Genomic DNA, 18,013 nt, shown 5'->3' with positions numbered 1-18,013 from the left:
GGGATTGGTACTGTAGGGCTAACTTTAATATTATCAATTTGAACTTTATTACATCTGTCTCCTATTATCCACCCAAAATTATTCAGTTTTTTCTTCTCTTTTTCTTGGCAGTTTAATAGTACTTGATGGGTTGGATGTCCTTGCTTGGACCCTTTTAAGTTTGCCCAATAAACTACTGACAGTTGATCTCTCCTCATATCTAAAGGTTTTTCATTCATCTCTACTTGTAATGCTGCAACTGGGGTTGATTTAGTAGCTCCACAACATAATCTTAAAGCCTGTGATTGGATCCTGTCTATCAGAGGTGGGACCAAGTCATTGTTTTGCAAGTCACAAGTAAGTCTCAAGTCTTTGCCCTCAAGTCCCGAGTCAAGACAGGCAAGTCCCGAGTCAAGTCCAAAGTCAAGACTGGAAAGTCTCAAGTCGAGTCCCAAGTCCTGCATTTTGAGTTTCGAGTCCTTTCAAGTCCTTTTAACCACAGACTAATATTTTTACACAGATTGTGTATGCTTTTAAAACGCTGTATTTATTTATTAAAACAAGTGCATTTGAAATTGCAGGAAAAAAAATAGTGCTGACATTGCAATTCATAATAGCACTATTAACAGTAATTTTAATAGTTTAAACAATTTTAAACATTTAACTCATTCCTTTACAGAATAAACACATTTGCAAAAACAAACATTAACATACTATTGGTTGTATTTTATGAAAATAATATTACCACAGAGTTGAGAAGGAGCAAAGATCTTCAATATTTGTATGTGAAAATCACAAATAAATCTTCTGGGGGAGGATGACGCCCCTACAGGGGTTTGGTTTACAAACTTTCTGCCCCACCTAAAACAAAATTCACCAGCCGCCACTGATTATGATGCATTCTCATTTTAGGCAAAATATAAGACAATACTTTCTTAACAGTATAATTGTAACCAGGAATAAGTCTTCAAGTAACAATATTCAAATACTAACATTGTTGGGTAAAACAGCATTTGGTTTTATTCTGAATGTAGTGAAACAAATTGGTGGTTTTAGCTGATATAAAGACTTTCAGGTGTTTATATATGTTTAAGTATTTGGCAGACACTTTTATCCAAAGCGACATACATAAAAAATACATACATAACAATCACTGTAAACATGATCATTTAAGGGAAGAATGTAATACAAAATATCAATACAAAGTGTCAAGACTGTGACGATCGGTCACTTCATTTCTGTTTGTCTCCTTGGTTTTTGTATTACTTCCGGTCAGTGCTCTTGTTTTGTTAAATTTCCTGTTCCGCGGAGCACTGTTTTCTTCTCACCTGCCGTTGATTGGCAGCCGGTCCACACCTGCTGCCAATCAGCATAGGTCTATTTATGTTTTCGCTGGAGCACTCCTCAGTGCTCGATGATAGACTCCCCTCGCCGCGGCCTGGTGCGCATGTCCGGGTGTAGGGGCTAAGCTATGGCGACAGGGTATCGCGGCGGCTCCCATACTCTCAGCAAGGATGACGTGAACTACAGGATGCATTTCCGAATGATAAACGAGCAGCAGGTCGAGGACATCACGATAGAGTTCTTCTATCGGCCGCACACCATCACTCTGCTGACATGCACCGTGCTCAGCTTGATGTACTTCGCCTTCGCGAGAGATGATGGGAATCCTGATAATAATCTTTGGGTGGGCCTCATTTTGGTCATCTCTTTCTTCCTTGTCATCAGTGTGCTGGCATTTCCCAATGGTCCGTTTACAAGACCACACCCAGCGATATGGAGGACAGTCTTCGGCCTGAGCGTCCTCTACTTCCTGTTCCTTGTTTTCATCATCTTCCTGAACTGGCGGCAGGTCAAACAGTTAATGTACTGGCTGGATCCGAACCTGCGCTACGCCAAAAGAGAGGCAGACATAATGGAGTATGCGGTCAACTGCCATGTCATTACCTGGGAGAGGATCCTCAGCCATTTGGACATCTTTGCCTTCAGTCACTTTTGGGGCTGGGGCATGAAAGCTCTGCTCATCCGAAGTTACGGCCTCTGCTGGACCATCAGTATTACCTGGGAGCTGACCGAGCTCTTCTTCATGCATCTCCTGCCTAACTTTGCCGAGTGCTGGTGGGACCAGGTGATTCTGGACATTCTGTTGTGTAACGGAGGAGGCATCTGGCTGGGCATGACGGTGTGCCGCTTTCTGGAGATGAGGACCTACCACTGGGCCAGTATTAAGGACATCCACACCACCACAGGCAAGATCAAGCGAGCCGCGCTACAGTTCACGCCAGCTAGCTGGACCTACGTGCGCTGGCTGGATCCTAAGTCTTCCCTGCAGCGAGTGATGGGTGTCTATCTCTTCATGATCATTTGGCAGCTAACAGAGTTGAACACCTTTTTCCTCAAGCACATATTCGTCTTTCCGGCAAGCCACGCCCTCAGCTGGTGTCGGATCCTGTTCGTCGGTATTATCACAGCACCAACAGTCAGGCAGTATTACGCGTACCTCACAGACACACAATGTAAGAGAGTTGGGACCCAGTGTTGGGTGTTTGGGGCCATAGCCTTTCTGGAGGCCTTGGCATGCATTAAATTTGGACAGGACTTGTTCTCCAAAACGCAAGTCCTGTATGTGATCCTCTGGCTCCTGTGTTTGGCCTTCATTACATTCCTGTGTCTGTATGGAATGGTTTGGTGCGCAGAGACCTACGGGCCAAGAGAAAAGAGCTTCTCGGAATGTGAGGACAGCAATTCCTGTGACGATCGGTCACTTCATTTCTGTTTGTCTCCTTGGTTTTTGTATTACTTCCGGTCAGTGCTCTTGTTTTGTTAAATTTCCTGTTCCGCGGAGCACTGTTTTCTTCTCACCTGCCGTTGATTGGCAGCCGGTCCACACCTGCTGCCAATCAGCATAGGTCTATTTATGTTTTCGCTGGAGCACTCCTCAGTGCTCGATGATAGACTCTCTACTGTTAGGAACTCGCATGGCTGCAGTTTGTGTGTCCCCAAGATGCAAGAACCAGGAGGAGGATGAGCAGGTAAGATGGTTTTAATTATCATCAACAGGGAAATGTAGCAGTCTTGCATACAACAGTTCCAAACGTAGAGAGTCTATCATCGAGCACTGAGGAGTGCTCCAGCGAAAACATAAATAGACCTATGCTGATTGGCAGCAGGTGTGGACCGGCTGCCAATCAACGGCAGGTGAGAAGAAAACAGTGCTCCGCGGAACAGGAAATTTAACAAAACAAGAGCACTGACCGGAAGTAATACAAAAACCAAGGAGACAAACAGAAATGAAGTGACCGATCGTCACAAAGACAGAATAAACTCTCTGCTGCTGCAGCAACAGAGATACAGTCTATAGGTCCCTAAGATATATAGATATCTAATGTATTCATACATTGTTTATGTAGGATATACGCATGTATATATAACCTAATCATATTTTTTCTTCAATTTAAAAATAGCTTACCGTTTTTTCCCCCTTCTCTGGGATTATATTCCCAGTTTTGATCTCGGACGTCTGGTCACTTATAGCGTATAAGAATATTATATTACTGTTAAGCAAACTATGAATAATAAAACTTGCCAAAACATGTGTCCGTTATCATAGCTACACGTATGACAAAAAAACGCGTGAAAATCAGTGGTATTCAGTGAGGTAAAATGAATTAAATGCGCTGACAGTTCATTGCTCCTGACAAATGAATTGCACTGAGTGGAGCGGATCACCACTCCAAGATGGCGGCCCCGCGTCTCGTCTGCGCCAGTAGGCAGTAGCGCTCGATGCTGCGTACCCTTAAAACATGTCTCTGGTTATAACGTTAGCAGTGAGTTTACAGCCTCACTGATTTAACTACACAGCAAATAAAAGTCATGTTACTTAGCCAATAAACGTTATCTTACATTCAAAACTTACCCTTCTTTGGGCAACTTCAAATGTCGAACGAAGTTGGAAGTTGTTGCGTCTCCGTCTGTAATATTCGAACTGCGTGATTTGCATACGCAATTCGTTTTTTGTTGACCAAGTCGTAGTTTTTATACCCGAACGAAACCAACTTTGGCATAATTGTTTCTCTCTGCCGCATTGTTTGACAACTCTTGTTCGGTGGTTGTCCTGCAATTTGATTGGATGAATGCTGTGTGATGAAAACAACGTATAACTAATTTGATTGGCTGTTGTACTGACAGCACACCAGCTGACAAGCAACACACACGCTGATAGACAGACAGACACGTACAAAATGAAAGATACGGAGCGCTCCCAAATAACTTTTTAAGCTTTGGGTTTTGGGGAAAGTAGCAAGTCATGTCAAGTCAAAAGGCTCAAGTCCAAGTGAAGTCACAAGTCATTGATGTTAAAGTCTAAGTCGAGTTGCAAGTCTCTTTACATTTTGTCAAGTCGAGTCTAAAGTCATCAAATTCATGACTCGAGTCTGACTCGAGTCCAAGTCATGTGACTCGAGTCCACACCTCTGCTGTCTATTTTCCCAAGTAATGTTTTTGCAGCAGATTGATAAATAATGCATCCATAATCAATAACAGATCATATTAAACTGATGTATATTGCTTTCAATGTCTGCCTATCAGCCCCCCAGTCTTTACCCCTCAAAGCCCTCATTACATTTAACACCTTTTTACTTTCCTCCACTATTTTGCTGATGTGGGTTGACCAGTTAATATTTTTATCAAACCATATACCCAAATATTTAAATACTTGTACCTCTTCTATATGTTCTCCATAGAGTTTAATTTGGATCTTGTTTTGTACTTTCCTCTTTGTAAAATTTATGACTTTTGTCTTTCCAACAGAGAATCTTAAACCCCACGCCGTTCCCCATTCTTGAACTTTATTTACCGCTTTTTGAATCTTCTTTTCTATATGATTAGTATTTCTACCTCTCTTCCACATCACTCCATCGTCAGCAAACAGTGCCACATCCACTAATCCTTCCACTTCACTAAAAACTTCATTTATCATTATTGAAAATAATACTGGACTTATTATACTCCCTTGCGGGGTCCCATTTTCCACTTCATATACTCTGCTGTATTCATTCTCTATTTTTACTAATATTTTTTCTACTTGTTAAGAAGTCTTTTATCCATCTATACATTTTCCCTCTAATCCCAATTATATTTAGTTTTATCAGCAACCCCTGTTTCCACAACATATCATAAGCTTTCTCTATATCAAAAAATACTGCAATTATACTTTCTTTATTTATTTGTCCCTTTCTAATTTCCTCTTCCAGCTGCACTGCTGGGTCGCTTGTGTTTCTTGCTTTGCGAAATCCACTTTGGTAGTTTTTTATTATTTCTTTTGACTCTAAATAATACACTAGTCTTTCATTAATCATTTTTTCCATTACTTTACCCAAATTTGAGGTCAATGCTATCGGCCTATAATTACCTGCCTCTTCCGGGTCTTTCCCTGGTTTGCATATCGGAATTATTACAGCTTCTTTCCACTCTGCTGGTAATTTCCCTTCTTCATATATCCCAGGGGTCGGCAACCCGCAGCTCCGGAGCCGCATGCGGCTCCTTGACCACTCTGATGCGGCTCAGCTACATACATGCCGACCCCCCCGATTTTCCCAGGAGACTTTTGGATCTCAGTGTCACTCATAAATTACGCCCAAGGGAAAATTAACCCTATTTACACTCTAATTACTAAATAAAGAGTGTGCCCTAATTGCGCTGCAGTAATTGTCCTCTATAGCATTTACATACAGCGTGCCAGTCTAGCCACATGTTGCATGTTGTTATTACTTGCACACACAGGAGACAGCAAAGCATACTTACTCATCAACCACACAGCTTACACTGACGGTAGCCGTATCAAACAACTTTAACATTGTTACGTTACAAATATGCGCCACACTGTGAACCCACACCAAAAAAGAATGAAAAACACATTTCTGGAGAACATCCCACCGTAACACAACATAAACACAACACAACCATTACCCAGAATCCCATGCAGCCCTAACTCTTCCTGTCTACATTATACACCCCTGCTACCACCAAATCCCCCCACACATCAACCCCCCCCCTTCTCCGTGCGTTGGTTGAGCGGAAGACTCCAAGAGTTAGGGCTGCATGGGATTCTGGGTATTGGTACCGTCAGTGTAAGATGTGTGGCTGCTGAGTTAGTACGCCTTGCTGTCACTTACGTGAGCAAGCTGAAACTGCATTATACGTGTGGTCGAGCAGGTACACTGTTTGGGCAGACTGTAGAGGGCGCCAAATGCAGTGTCATCACGCTCTGATATTCGGGAGTCTCCCGGGAAAAATGAGAGGCTTGGCAAGCATGATGCAATCAAGCGCCATTCATTCAAAACTCGCGGGCTGCACTAACATCACATTTCCACATTAAAGTGCGTGCCGGTGCGTGTGTCGGAGACCCCTGGTTAACATAGCACAAAGCACTTAAGCTTTGTATGCGGTGTTTTTCATTTTAAATAAAAAAAATTTTTTTGTGGCTCCCATTACTTTCTTTAATTTGTGAAACTTGCCAAAATGGCTCTTTGAGTGGTAAAGGTTGCCGACCCCTGATATATCCTATTATATAATTTCAAGACCACTTCTTTGCCAATGCTGCTTAAGTTTTTGATCATCTGATAACTCACCTGGTCTTTTCCTGGTGTTGTATTTTTAACCTTTTTCAATATTCGAACCATTTCATTCAAAGAAAATTTCATATCTATAGTGTTGGTTAAACTATTATCATTGTCTTCCACCATTTCCCCAGTATTTAAACTAATTGTTTCTTCTCTCTTTTGTTTTTCTACATTTCTCAAATTATCATTACTGTGCACTTTAACAAATGTCTTTGCTAAAAGTTCTGCTTTTTCTTTATTTTCTACCACACACCGTGTCCCATCTTTCATCACATGATTTTTATGTTCACTTCTGATCCCTGACATTTTCTTGATCATTCCCCACACTTGGCCTAAAGGAGTAGTTCTATTTAATGATTCACAAAAACGTTCTCCAATAGTGTTTTTTTGTCTTTTTAATAACGTACCTTACTTTAGCTTGGTGCCTTTTATATTGGATCATATCTTGGAAATTATGTGTTCTTCTCAATATTCTAAATGCTCTATTCCGTTCTTTTATTGCGTCTGTGCACGCTTGTGTCCACCACGGCACGATCTTCCTTCTTTTCCCTATACTACTCCTTGGTATGCTTTTTTTGGCTGCTTCTATTATGCACTTTGTAATATCTGTATTTAGTTGTTCAATATCTTGATTTATATCCACTTCCTTTAATGTCATGTCGGTACTTTCCCTAAATTGTCCCCAATCACCGTGATTATACTTCCATCTTCCTTCTTTTTCAGTGCTTTCTGTCTTTTGGTTTATGTTTATGTGAATGAAGATTGGGTAGTGATCACTTCCTATAGTGCTGTCTTTATTTACTTCCCACTCTACCTTTCCTGCTAACCCTTGTGACACCAGTGTTAAATCTATTGCTGTTTCTTTACCCGTAACTACATCTAATCTTGTTCCCGACCCATCATTCACACACACCACTTCTTTTTCCTCCAAAAATGCTTCCAATGTTTCCCCATTCCAGTCATCCCTTTCACCCCACATTGTGCTATGTGCATTAAAGTCACCACACCAAATGATATTGCCACTCCAGTGCTCGACTATTTTTTCTAGTTGATGAATTTGTAATTTCTTGCACCGATTATAGAAGTTTAGCACTTTGTATCTTTCTTTATTATTCCATACTTCTACCCCTACTATTTCTAGTTCTTGTTTTTCTTTTAATATTGTATAATGCATGTCTTCTTTAATAAATATGGCACATCCTCCTCCTTGCCCATCATTCCTATCTTTACGTATTGTTACGTATCCTTTTATTATAAAGCTCAATTTTGGCTTCAGCCAGGTTTCTTGAATACATATTATATGTGGTTTATTTTTCATAGTATTAATATATCCCTTTAGTTCCTGTCCGTTTGCTACTAAACTTCTGGCATTCCACTGACTAATTAACATGGCGTTGGATTGTGGTAACATGACTCTGTCTCGTCTACTCTCTGTAGTTCACCTTGTACCTGTTCCCAAGATAGTTCTTTTAAATTTAAGAACTTTGCTGCTGCTTTGACAATTATTTTGATCTTCTCAGTTTTATTTCTTGCCTGTTCTGTACAGTTTATGACATATGCCAGGAACACAACTAGCTTGTCCATAGAAAGTCCTGTATTTGTTGCCTCTTGTTTTTTATTACTTGAACTATTGCCACTTCTGTCTCGTTCTGAATTATTCTCACTTCTATCTTGTTCTGCACTTTCTTGATTTCTTACTTTAACTGCCTCAGCGTATGTAATATTTCTTTCTACTCTGATTTGCTGTACTTCTGTTGCCTATTTCCTAATGACACATCCCCCATACGCTGCTGTGTGATTCCCGCCACAGTTACAACATTTGACCAGATCATTATCTCCACATTGTCCATATTCATGCTCCCCTCCACACCTTCCACATCTCAACTTAGCATGACACACACTGGCTATGTGCCCATAGCGTTGGCACTTGAAGCAGCGTACTGGGGGTGGGACGTAAGCTCTAACATAAAAGCTTAAAAACCCAATCATGATTCTCTGCGGGAGGACTTCCTCGACAAACTGTCCTATATTGATTCGCTCTCCATCTTTTCTCCATTTCTATATGCCATCATTCTTGTCAACATCTTGACAGTTCCCCCTTTTATTTGTCTTTTCAATTCTTCTAAATTTTCACCTCTTGGAATTCCTGTCACTACTCCTCTTGCCCCCTTTCGTTCTCCCACTTCGATTTTTTCCTTTATTATCTTATTGCACAGTTTTTGCAACCGCATTGCTTTACTTTTTTGCTCTCCATTTTTGCATTTAATCAAAAGTCGCCCGTCCCTAAGCACCTTCGCTATCTCCACCTCTCCGATGTCCTTCTTTAACCCCTTAACCAGTGTCATTAAACGTATGTCATTCATGTCTTGACTTGATTTAAATGTATATATAATCCTATAATTATCTTCCATAGTCTTTTTCCTTTTTTCTACTTCTTCATCTTCTTCATGGGCTCTTTTAGCACTCGACTTTCCTTTATGCCCTCCGCTCCCCTTCTTTCCTTTCTCCCCTCTAGTCCTATCCACGTCCATACCTTCCTCATACATCCCGTCACTATCCCCTTCCATCTCGATCCAGTCACAAAACAGTTTATGCACAACCGCCAAGAAGATTTGGATACTCTCACGTGTTTAGCCACCGCTCTTGGTTTACTTCCGCCTTCCGTCGACCAAGGCTTTTTTTTTACCTCCTTCTCCTTCCCGGCTGCTGCCTTTAACAAAGCGACAGGTGATTAGATAAACGCGCCCAGCTGGGCCATCCACGCACCTGTCGCTGATCTCGAAGCCGGTCCTGGCACACCCCGCTAAGCTGCGGGTGCACACCCCCCCACAGTTAACTATTAGCATGTTAACTTTTTTAGCTATTTTCGCAGGCGTACACCTTACAGTCATTCAACTTGGTACGTGAGACATGCTAACTGTTAGCATGCTAGCTTTCCCAGCTAATTGTGCATGCGTAGGCCTCAGTTATATTACTTGGTGCTTGTTAAGTGTCGGCATGCTAACGTTAGCATTTGCACAGATGTTATTGTCTTCTTTATTTCGACTGAAATGTGCGTCATTTAATTAGATGGTTCCCGCTCTTTGGTATACACCAGGGGCCATTTTGGCAAGTTTCACAAATTAAAGAAAGTAATGGGAGCCACCAAAAAAATTTTAAAATGAAAAACACCGCATAAAAAGCTTAAATGCTTTGTGCTATGTTAACCAGGGGTCTCCGACACACGCACCGGCACGCACTTTAATGTGGAAATTTGATGTTAGTGCAGCCCGCGAGTTTTGAATGAATACTTGCCAACCCTCTCATTTTTCCCGGGAGACTCCCAAATATCAGAGCGTGATGACACTGCATTTGGCGCCCTCTACAGCCTGCCCTAAAAGTGTACCTGCTCGACCACATGTAGAATGCAGTTTCAGCTTGCTCACGTAAGTGACAGCAAGGCGTACTAGCTCAGCAGCCACACATCTTACACTGACGGTACCAATACCCAGAATCCCATGCAGCCCTAACTCTTCCGCTCAACCAACGCACAGAGAGGGGGGGGGGGGGTTGATGTGTGGGGGGATTTGGTGGTAGCGGGGGTGTATAATGTAGACCGGAAGAGTTAGGGCTGCATGGGATTCTGGGTAATGGTTGTGTTGTGTTTATGTTGTGTTACGGTGGGATGTTCTCCAGAAATGTGTTTTTCATTCTTTTTTGGCGTGGGTTCACAGTGTGGCGCATATTTGTAACGTAACAATGTTAAAGTTGTTTGATACGGCTACCGTCAGTGTAAGCTGTGTGGCTGATGACTAAGTATGCTTTGCTGTCTCCTGCGTGTGCGAGTAATAACAACATGCAACATGTGGCTGGACTGGCACGCTGTATGTAAATGCTATAGAGGACAATTACTGCAGTGCAATTAGGGCACACCCTTTATTTAGTCATTAGAGTGTAAATAGGATTATTTTTTCCCTGGGAGTTATCTAGGAGAGACACTGAGATCCATAAACCTCCTGGGAAAATCGGGAGGTCGGCATGTATGTAGCTGAGCCGCATGCGGCTCCGGAGCCGCGGGTTGCCGACCCCTGGTATACACAAAGGTGATGTACTGGAATGAAATACATTGTGATGTTGTTATGGGTTGAAGAGTGAGGGTTCAGAGGGGGACAGTCCAAGTGTCAATAGGACCTCTGACACTTTCCAAGATGTCTTGACAACAATTGACACAAGACAAACTCTATTGTTCCCACAGCTTGGTGATCAAGAGGAATGATTATTGTTGTGACTTCAGGTCCAGTTAGACTTCCCTTTTCACCTCCAGCAAATGTAAGTATTTGTCTCTTCAGTTCAAATCGGACTTGGATGCCCTTTGTTCAAGTAAATAGTGAATCTTTGCAGTCCACTTTATTTTTAGTGAGATTTCATGCCATGTCAAATGTCTCCCATGAACCATTTAATGAACTTTGATATTGTTGACTTACTTTTTAGCTCACACCCTAGACCAGGGGTGTCCAAACTTTTTGCAAATTCAAGCTTGTGGGGGCCATTTTGATATTTTTCATTTTCAAAACCATCTATCCATCCAGCCATCCATCTTCTTCCGGCTTATCCGAGGTTGGGTCGCGGGGGCGGCAGCCTAAGCAGAGAAGCCCAGACTTCCCTCTCCCCAGTTACTTCATCCAGGGGATCCCTAGACATAGTTTCCCCAATGCAATACAAAATAAAATAACCTTTAGGGCTCACTTAAGTTTGGTGAAAGTTCAAGGTCCCCAAAAGGGTCTCATTTATTAAAGTGTTAAAAACAAGTCAGAATCAGCAATTATTTTACCTTGAACGCTAAACTTCAGATCTATTTGAACTTTTTTTTTTTTAATGTTTTATGCCATTTTTGTCAAAGAAAACACAAAATATACAATATTTTCCCCAAAAAATTTTAAAAAAAAGTAATATTCGATGTAAAGTAATTGGAGCAGTAATATGCAAATAACTCATGACAACATTGCTTTTCATGAATTGTTCTATATAAAAGAGTCAAACTAAAGGTCTCCAGGATCTGGGAACCTAACGATTCAATCTGATTCCGTGGTTGCTTAATAGACTAGGGGTGTCAATCTTTTGGCACCTAACGTTTCGATCTGATTCCGTGGTTGCTTAAACGCCTACTGAAATGAAATGTTCTTATTTAAACGGGGATAGCAGATCCATTCTATGTGTCATACTTGATCATGTCGCGATATTGCCATATTTTTGCTGAAAGGATTTAGTAGAGAACATCGACGATAAAGTTCACAACTTTTGGTCGCTGATAAAAAAAGCCTTGCCTGTACCGGATGTAGCGTGACGTCACAGGTTATGGAGCTCCTCACATCTGCACATTGTTTACAATCATGGCCACCAGCAGCGAGAGCGATTCGGACCGAGAAAGAGACGATTACCCCATTTAATTTGAGCGAGGATGAAATATTTGTGGATGAGGAAAGTGAGAGTGAAGGATTAGAGGGCAGTGGAAGCGATTCAGATAGGGAAGATGCTGTGAGAGGCAGGTGGGACCTGATATTCAGCTGGGAATGACTAAAACAGTAAATAAACACTAGACATATATATACTCTATTAGCCACAACACAACCAAATCTAAATCTAAAATCTTTTAAAAAGGGTTGAATAAGTCATAAGTCAAAATGTATTATTTATACCAGAGGTGTCAAGGCCTGCGGGCCAGATCCGGCCCTCGAATGAATTATTCTTTGGCCCCCGGGATGATATTTGATTAGTATTAGAACCGGCCCGCAGGCCACAGCCGCCTGCTGCTGTTTTGCACGCACCAATACTCTAGTGTTGGTGCTAGGAACTTTCAAAATGGGGTCCCAGGGACCCCATTAGGTCATAAAAATGGGGTCCCACAGTAAATTTTTGGGGTCCCACTTTTTTTTATAAGCGTTTTGAAAACAAATGATAAATGTATGCATTATCCTGTTATATCTCACATTCTATATTGTGTTTTGGAAAAAGGTTGTCAAACGTTACTTAATTCCTTTAAAAAAAAAAAAAACGATACAAAAGAAAACACATTTTTATGCATATGTAAATTTATTCAGTTATAAACTCACTTCACTTTCTTTTTTCCTTCATGGATCTAAATTTTACCGCTGACAGTATTTTTTCCTATATTTTTATTGTAATATTTTCAGAATGTGTTTGTTCTATTTTTGGCCAAAGTAAGACAAAAAAACAATCTGAAGTTGTCTTAATTTTTTTAGTTTTAATGCCATGATTTTAATAGTCCGGCCCGCGTGTGCACAGATTTTCCTCCATGCGGCCCCTGAGCTAAAATGAGTTTGACACCTCTGATTTATACTGTATTTAAACATTAAAATACCGTAGCATAGTAGGCCTAAGTATTCATTAAAAACAAGGACGAGGTTTGATTTAACAAGAGTATAAACTGTAACATTATGATACTTCATGTAGAGTACATATATACAGACTTCTTTGGCGTACCACTAGATGGAACCCGCATACACCACCAGTAGTAAGCATACCAACGTTTGAGAATCACTGCTCTAGATCAACTTCAGATCTATCCGTCGATTGTAAGTTTTTATTATTTTTTTGAGCAATGACAGTTTTCAAGTAAAAAAACTGCCTTCGTAGCAGCTTTGTGATTTAAGTGTCAGCATTGCAACATTCCTCGAGGAGTCCGGACTTTGTGATCACCTTAAGCGGCAACCCTGTGGCTCCAGCTTTAGCACCGCGATAGTGGCCCCCTGGAGCTTTTTCAAAAATGTATGAAAATGGGAAAAGATCGGGGGAAAAATATAATTTTAGGACAAACATGACACAAACCTTGTCGACTGTGACACAACAGTTTGTTTACATGTATAACTTTCTCCAACGCTGCCACAGAAAGACGTGTTTAATGCCACTGCTTCTTTGTCTAATTTTGTCCACCAAACGTTTTATGCTGTGCGTGAATGCACAAAGCTGAGCTTTGTTGAAATGTTATTGACTTGTGCGGAGTGCTAATCAGGCATATTTGGTCAGTGCATGACTGCAAGCTAATCGATGCTAACATGCTATTTTGGCTAGCTGTATGTACATATTGCATCATTATGCTTCGTTTGTAGGTATATTTGAGCTCGTTTAATTACCTTTACTTATGTCCTCTGTGTATTTAATTTATATTTGCATGTCTCATGACACATTATCTGTATGTAATATTGGCTGCATTTCTGATAGTTGTTTGTGTGCTATGTTGTTCCAGACCACAGCAAACGTTACCCAGCTTGCAAAGATTGTAATAAATCCATTAGAAGAAGATAGCATGCTGTGTCCTTTAACTTGGACACACATATATACCTTTGGCCATTCTAAGCCAGTCATTTCCAGTAGTTATCTCACCCTCTGAGAAGTATTTTACTAATGTTTTCCAATGTTGTAAAAATGTGTAGAATAAATATTACATTTCAACATTTCTGTCAACGAAGATTTGTGCCAGCCTGCGACACATAGTCATTTTGATAGTAGGCTAATATAGCTAATATAGACACTTACATCATGTGTTGCCTTCATTAATGGACTTGTATAAAGCTAGCTCTCCAATTAGCTAAACGGACTCAATAACTCCACTGTGACATTTTGGTGAATTTACTGAGGAATTTGTGAAACTGAAACAATACAAAAAGAATGCCATTGTGAGTTAATAATACTACCACACTCATAAACGTGTTAGCATATTAGCTAATGCCAACAACGCTTGTTTCATTACATGACACTCCGATAGACATCACACCTGGGACAGTTTAGTAAGTAAGAATTGTTTTAGTTATATTGTAAAACTTATTGCTTGAAATCATGAATGAAAAATCCATACAAGTTGAAACGTTGCGGACGGCTGGAAGACAGAACGACACTTTTACTTTCGGTTCAAACCTCTAAACAGCAGTAATTCGCATTCGCCCAACAGCACATGCAGTAAACGAACTCGTCCAAATGAGGGCGCCATAGCATTCAAGTGTATTCGCATGTGTTTAATCAAAACTATTTGCATTTTGGTCGTTGGCAAAACAAAAACCCATAGATTAGCTCCGCTGTTTTATAAGCCGCAGGGTTCAAAGCGTAGGGAAAAAGTAGCGGTTGATAGTCCGGAATTTACTGTGGATTTGGTCACTCTTCCTAAGATATTGATTGATAGCCAGCGTTTATCAGCAACTCCTGCAAGGAATATGATAATATAATTGTCTCCCATCTCTTTCTAAGGAATCTTTTAATTTTTAGCATGTAAACAGTTACAAAAATAGTTAAAAAAGACAAATATCGGTTCCGATCCCGATCATCTTTAATTTTATGGTGTTTTCTCTAATTGTAATGACTACTTACAATTTAAACTACCAACAATGGGCACATTTTTGATTAATTACAATCCCAAAGTAATCATACTTTTTTTTTTTACATTATTAACTATATATTTTTCTTCTTTCAACACAGTAAATAGTGCTGCTTTGCTCGGCCGTTCTGCTTATGATATTAAAACAGGAAACGGTCCCAATGTGTCATCGTCAGAATGGGGAAGTAAAGATGCTGCGGTATCATAATAGCTTTCTGAAGAAATTATGAACGGCCAAGGCCACTAAAATGACCTTAACAATCATCCAAAAATGCAGAAATGTGGACTTTTTTTTTCTTTCTTTCTTACCTGTCTATCAAACCACACTGCCATCATAAACTTTTGTGGCACATGTGTTTTTTTTTCATTTAGTACGATATACCCAGAGTATTAAAAAGGGGGAAGTAGCATTTTTATTTCCCGGTTAGATGAACTTTGCAACCTGCTCCCTCCAGCTGCTCCAGTAGCAATACACCAAAAGTAGTTTCACTTCTCTAAGCTTTGGATTTTCGTTTAAGTTGCAAAATACCTGCGTTTTGTACCATCACTCCCCCGTCTTCAACCGTGAGACCACGATAGGATCGGGATTATTTACTGGCAAGGCTCTTTACTGTAACCGTAACTCCTCAAAAATAATACAGAACTACTCATTTCCTGGAAAAAAAAATGTTGTACCCTTTTTTTTTTAGTATAACTGTAACTCAGAGATTCCATCTATGCAACATTATCTCCATTACAACCACAAACAATTTTGCCCGCAACTTGTTGCGTAACTCAAGCATGCGTTGACTCTCAGAAGAGTGGTTCGTGAAAGTACGGGCGATTATGTGACCGGACGAATCCAATTGTTTATTATTATCATAAGAAAACCCACAGATACATATTAGGGACGGGTGCCAGTCACATTGGAACCGATACGGAACCAACTCCCCAATACCTTGGAATCGATACCGGTACTCAGCCGTACCAATTTTCGGTACTTTTAAGTGTTAAAAAATATCAATTATTTTGATAATAAAATGTATTTTTTATTGCAACATATAAAAATGAGCTGAATATAATAACTGCTGTCCAGTTGTTATGTCTTGCTTTATTATCACATTTCTGAGTCTCATTTGCAAGTATGACATTAAAACCTCTTAAGGCCCAATCTGTTTGTTTACATGGTTTTTTTTTATTTCTCTTTGCTATTTGGGCTTATTGGACCCTAATTAGAATACAAACTAAAAATCATCTTTTAATATGATGTACTTAGTCCATAAGTACACAAACGTGTACTTCATGCACATTTTTATTTTTACACTTTTTTTTTCTCCAAATTCCATTGTATGTTATACTCTTCTGACACCACCAGATGGCAGTATAAGTGTCCATATTTCGGCATAAGACCCCAATTCAGTAGTGTACACAATTTTGGAAATAAGAGCTAAAAGGTGCTGTCCACGCATGTGGCCACTAAGCCTTTAGAGGTTTTAAGATGCAATTACTGTTGCAGTAGTTTATGGTGTGTTGGCTTGCCAGTTTAGTCTTTGCCCAATCTAGTCTTTGTTGCCCCCTAAAAAGTGTTAGTACTGTAGGTATTGTACTGCAAAGTCAATGTATATTAGCATCAAGCTAGCACATTTTTGGAAAATTGGAGCCTAACTTTACTTAGGCTGGAGCGTTTTTTTGAGTCAATTGCTTTGTTGGCATTGAAAATGTCAACATTACCTAGATGTTGTTTGGCTGAATGCGCTCTCAGTGCTGCTGGAGTGATCGGCAAGTGCAAAGAGTCGGCGACCGGGCGTGACGTGCAGGAATTTATAGTTTATGGTGTGTTGGCTGGTCAGTATAGTGTTTATAATAATAATAATAATAATGGATTAGATTTACATAGCGCTTATCTATCTGAATCTACTCTTTTGTTGTCCCTAAAAAGTGTTAATACTGTAAGTATTGTACTTATTACGCACCAGCTGTTTGATTGTAACGTGCATTTGAGTTGTAGTTTTCATTAACACATTTGAAGGTGTTAAAATCGCCATGTAAAATTGCTAATGCTAATCAGTAGCATGTCAATAGCAAAGTCAATGTATATTAGCATCAAGCCAGCACATTTTTGGAAAACTGGAGCCTAACTTTACTTAGGCTGGAGCGTTTTTTAAGTCAATTGCTTTGTTGGCATTGAAAATGTCAACATTACCTAGATGTGGTTTGGCTGAGTGCGCTCTCAGTGCTGCTGGAGTGATCGGCAAGTGCAAAGAGTCGGCGACCGGGCGTGACGTGCAGGAATTTATAGTTTATGGTGTGTTGGCTGGTCAGTTTAGTGTTTATAATAATAATAGTAATAATAATAATAATGGATTAGATTTTTATAGCGCTTTTCTATCTGAATCTAGTCTTTTGTTGCCCCTGAAATGTGTTAATACTGTAAGTATTGTACTTATTACGCACCAGCTGTTTGATTGTAACGTGCACCTGAGTTGTGGTTTTCATGAACAAATCTGAAGGTGTTAAAATTGCCATGTAAAATATCTAATGCTAATTAGTAGCATGTCAATAGCAAAGTCAATGTATATTAGCATCAAGCTAGCACAATTTTTGGAAATTTGGAGCCTAACGTTACTTACACTGGAGCGTTTTTTTTAGTCAATTGCTTTGTTGTCATTGGAAATTCATTACAGGTACAGTAGTTTGGCGGAGTCTGCTCTCAGTGCTGCTGGAGTGATCATCAATTGCAAAGAGCTGAGTCGGGTGATCAGGCGTGACGTGCATTAGTGTGTAGTTTATGGTGTGTTGGCTCGTTATTTTACTCTTTGCTGAATTTAGTCTTGTATTGCCCCCTAAAAAGTGTTAATACTGTAAGTAGTGTACTTATTACGTAGGAGCTGGTTGACCTTAGTTGTGGTTTTCATCAACAAATTTGGAGGTGTTGAAATTGCCATGGAAAATCGCTAATGCTAACTCCTAGTAAGTAAGTAACTAATTATTTATTTATATAGCACCTTCCACAGACAAAAGCCACAAAGTGTTACACAGCGCAATTCAAATAATTGAAATTACACACAAT

At 40.1% G+C, this 18,013-nt stretch overlaps 1 protein-coding gene across 1 annotated transcript in view; it reads left to right on the top strand.

The window, feature by feature from the left end:
- The first annotated feature begins 1,406 nt into the window (after positions 1-1,406).
- LOC133640351 (phosphatidylserine synthase 1-like) overlaps positions 1,407-18,013 on the top strand; it is a 98,804-nt gene continuing 82,197 nt past the window's right edge. The window contains exon 1 of the mRNA XM_062033721.1: positions 1,407-2,729. Within this exon, the coding sequence (XP_061889705.1) occupies positions 1,451-2,729 (1,279 nt within the window). The 5' untranslated portion in view covers positions 1,407-1,450. The remainder of the gene's footprint in view (positions 2,730-18,013) is intronic.

The sequence above is a fragment of the Entelurus aequoreus genome, linkage group LG23 (assembly GCF_033978785.1).
Source record: "Entelurus aequoreus isolate RoL-2023_Sb linkage group LG23, RoL_Eaeq_v1.1, whole genome shotgun sequence".
NCBI lineage: Eukaryota > Metazoa > Chordata > Actinopteri > Syngnathiformes > Syngnathidae > Entelurus > Entelurus aequoreus.
This window is presented reverse-complemented; position numbering and strand designations above follow the sequence as displayed.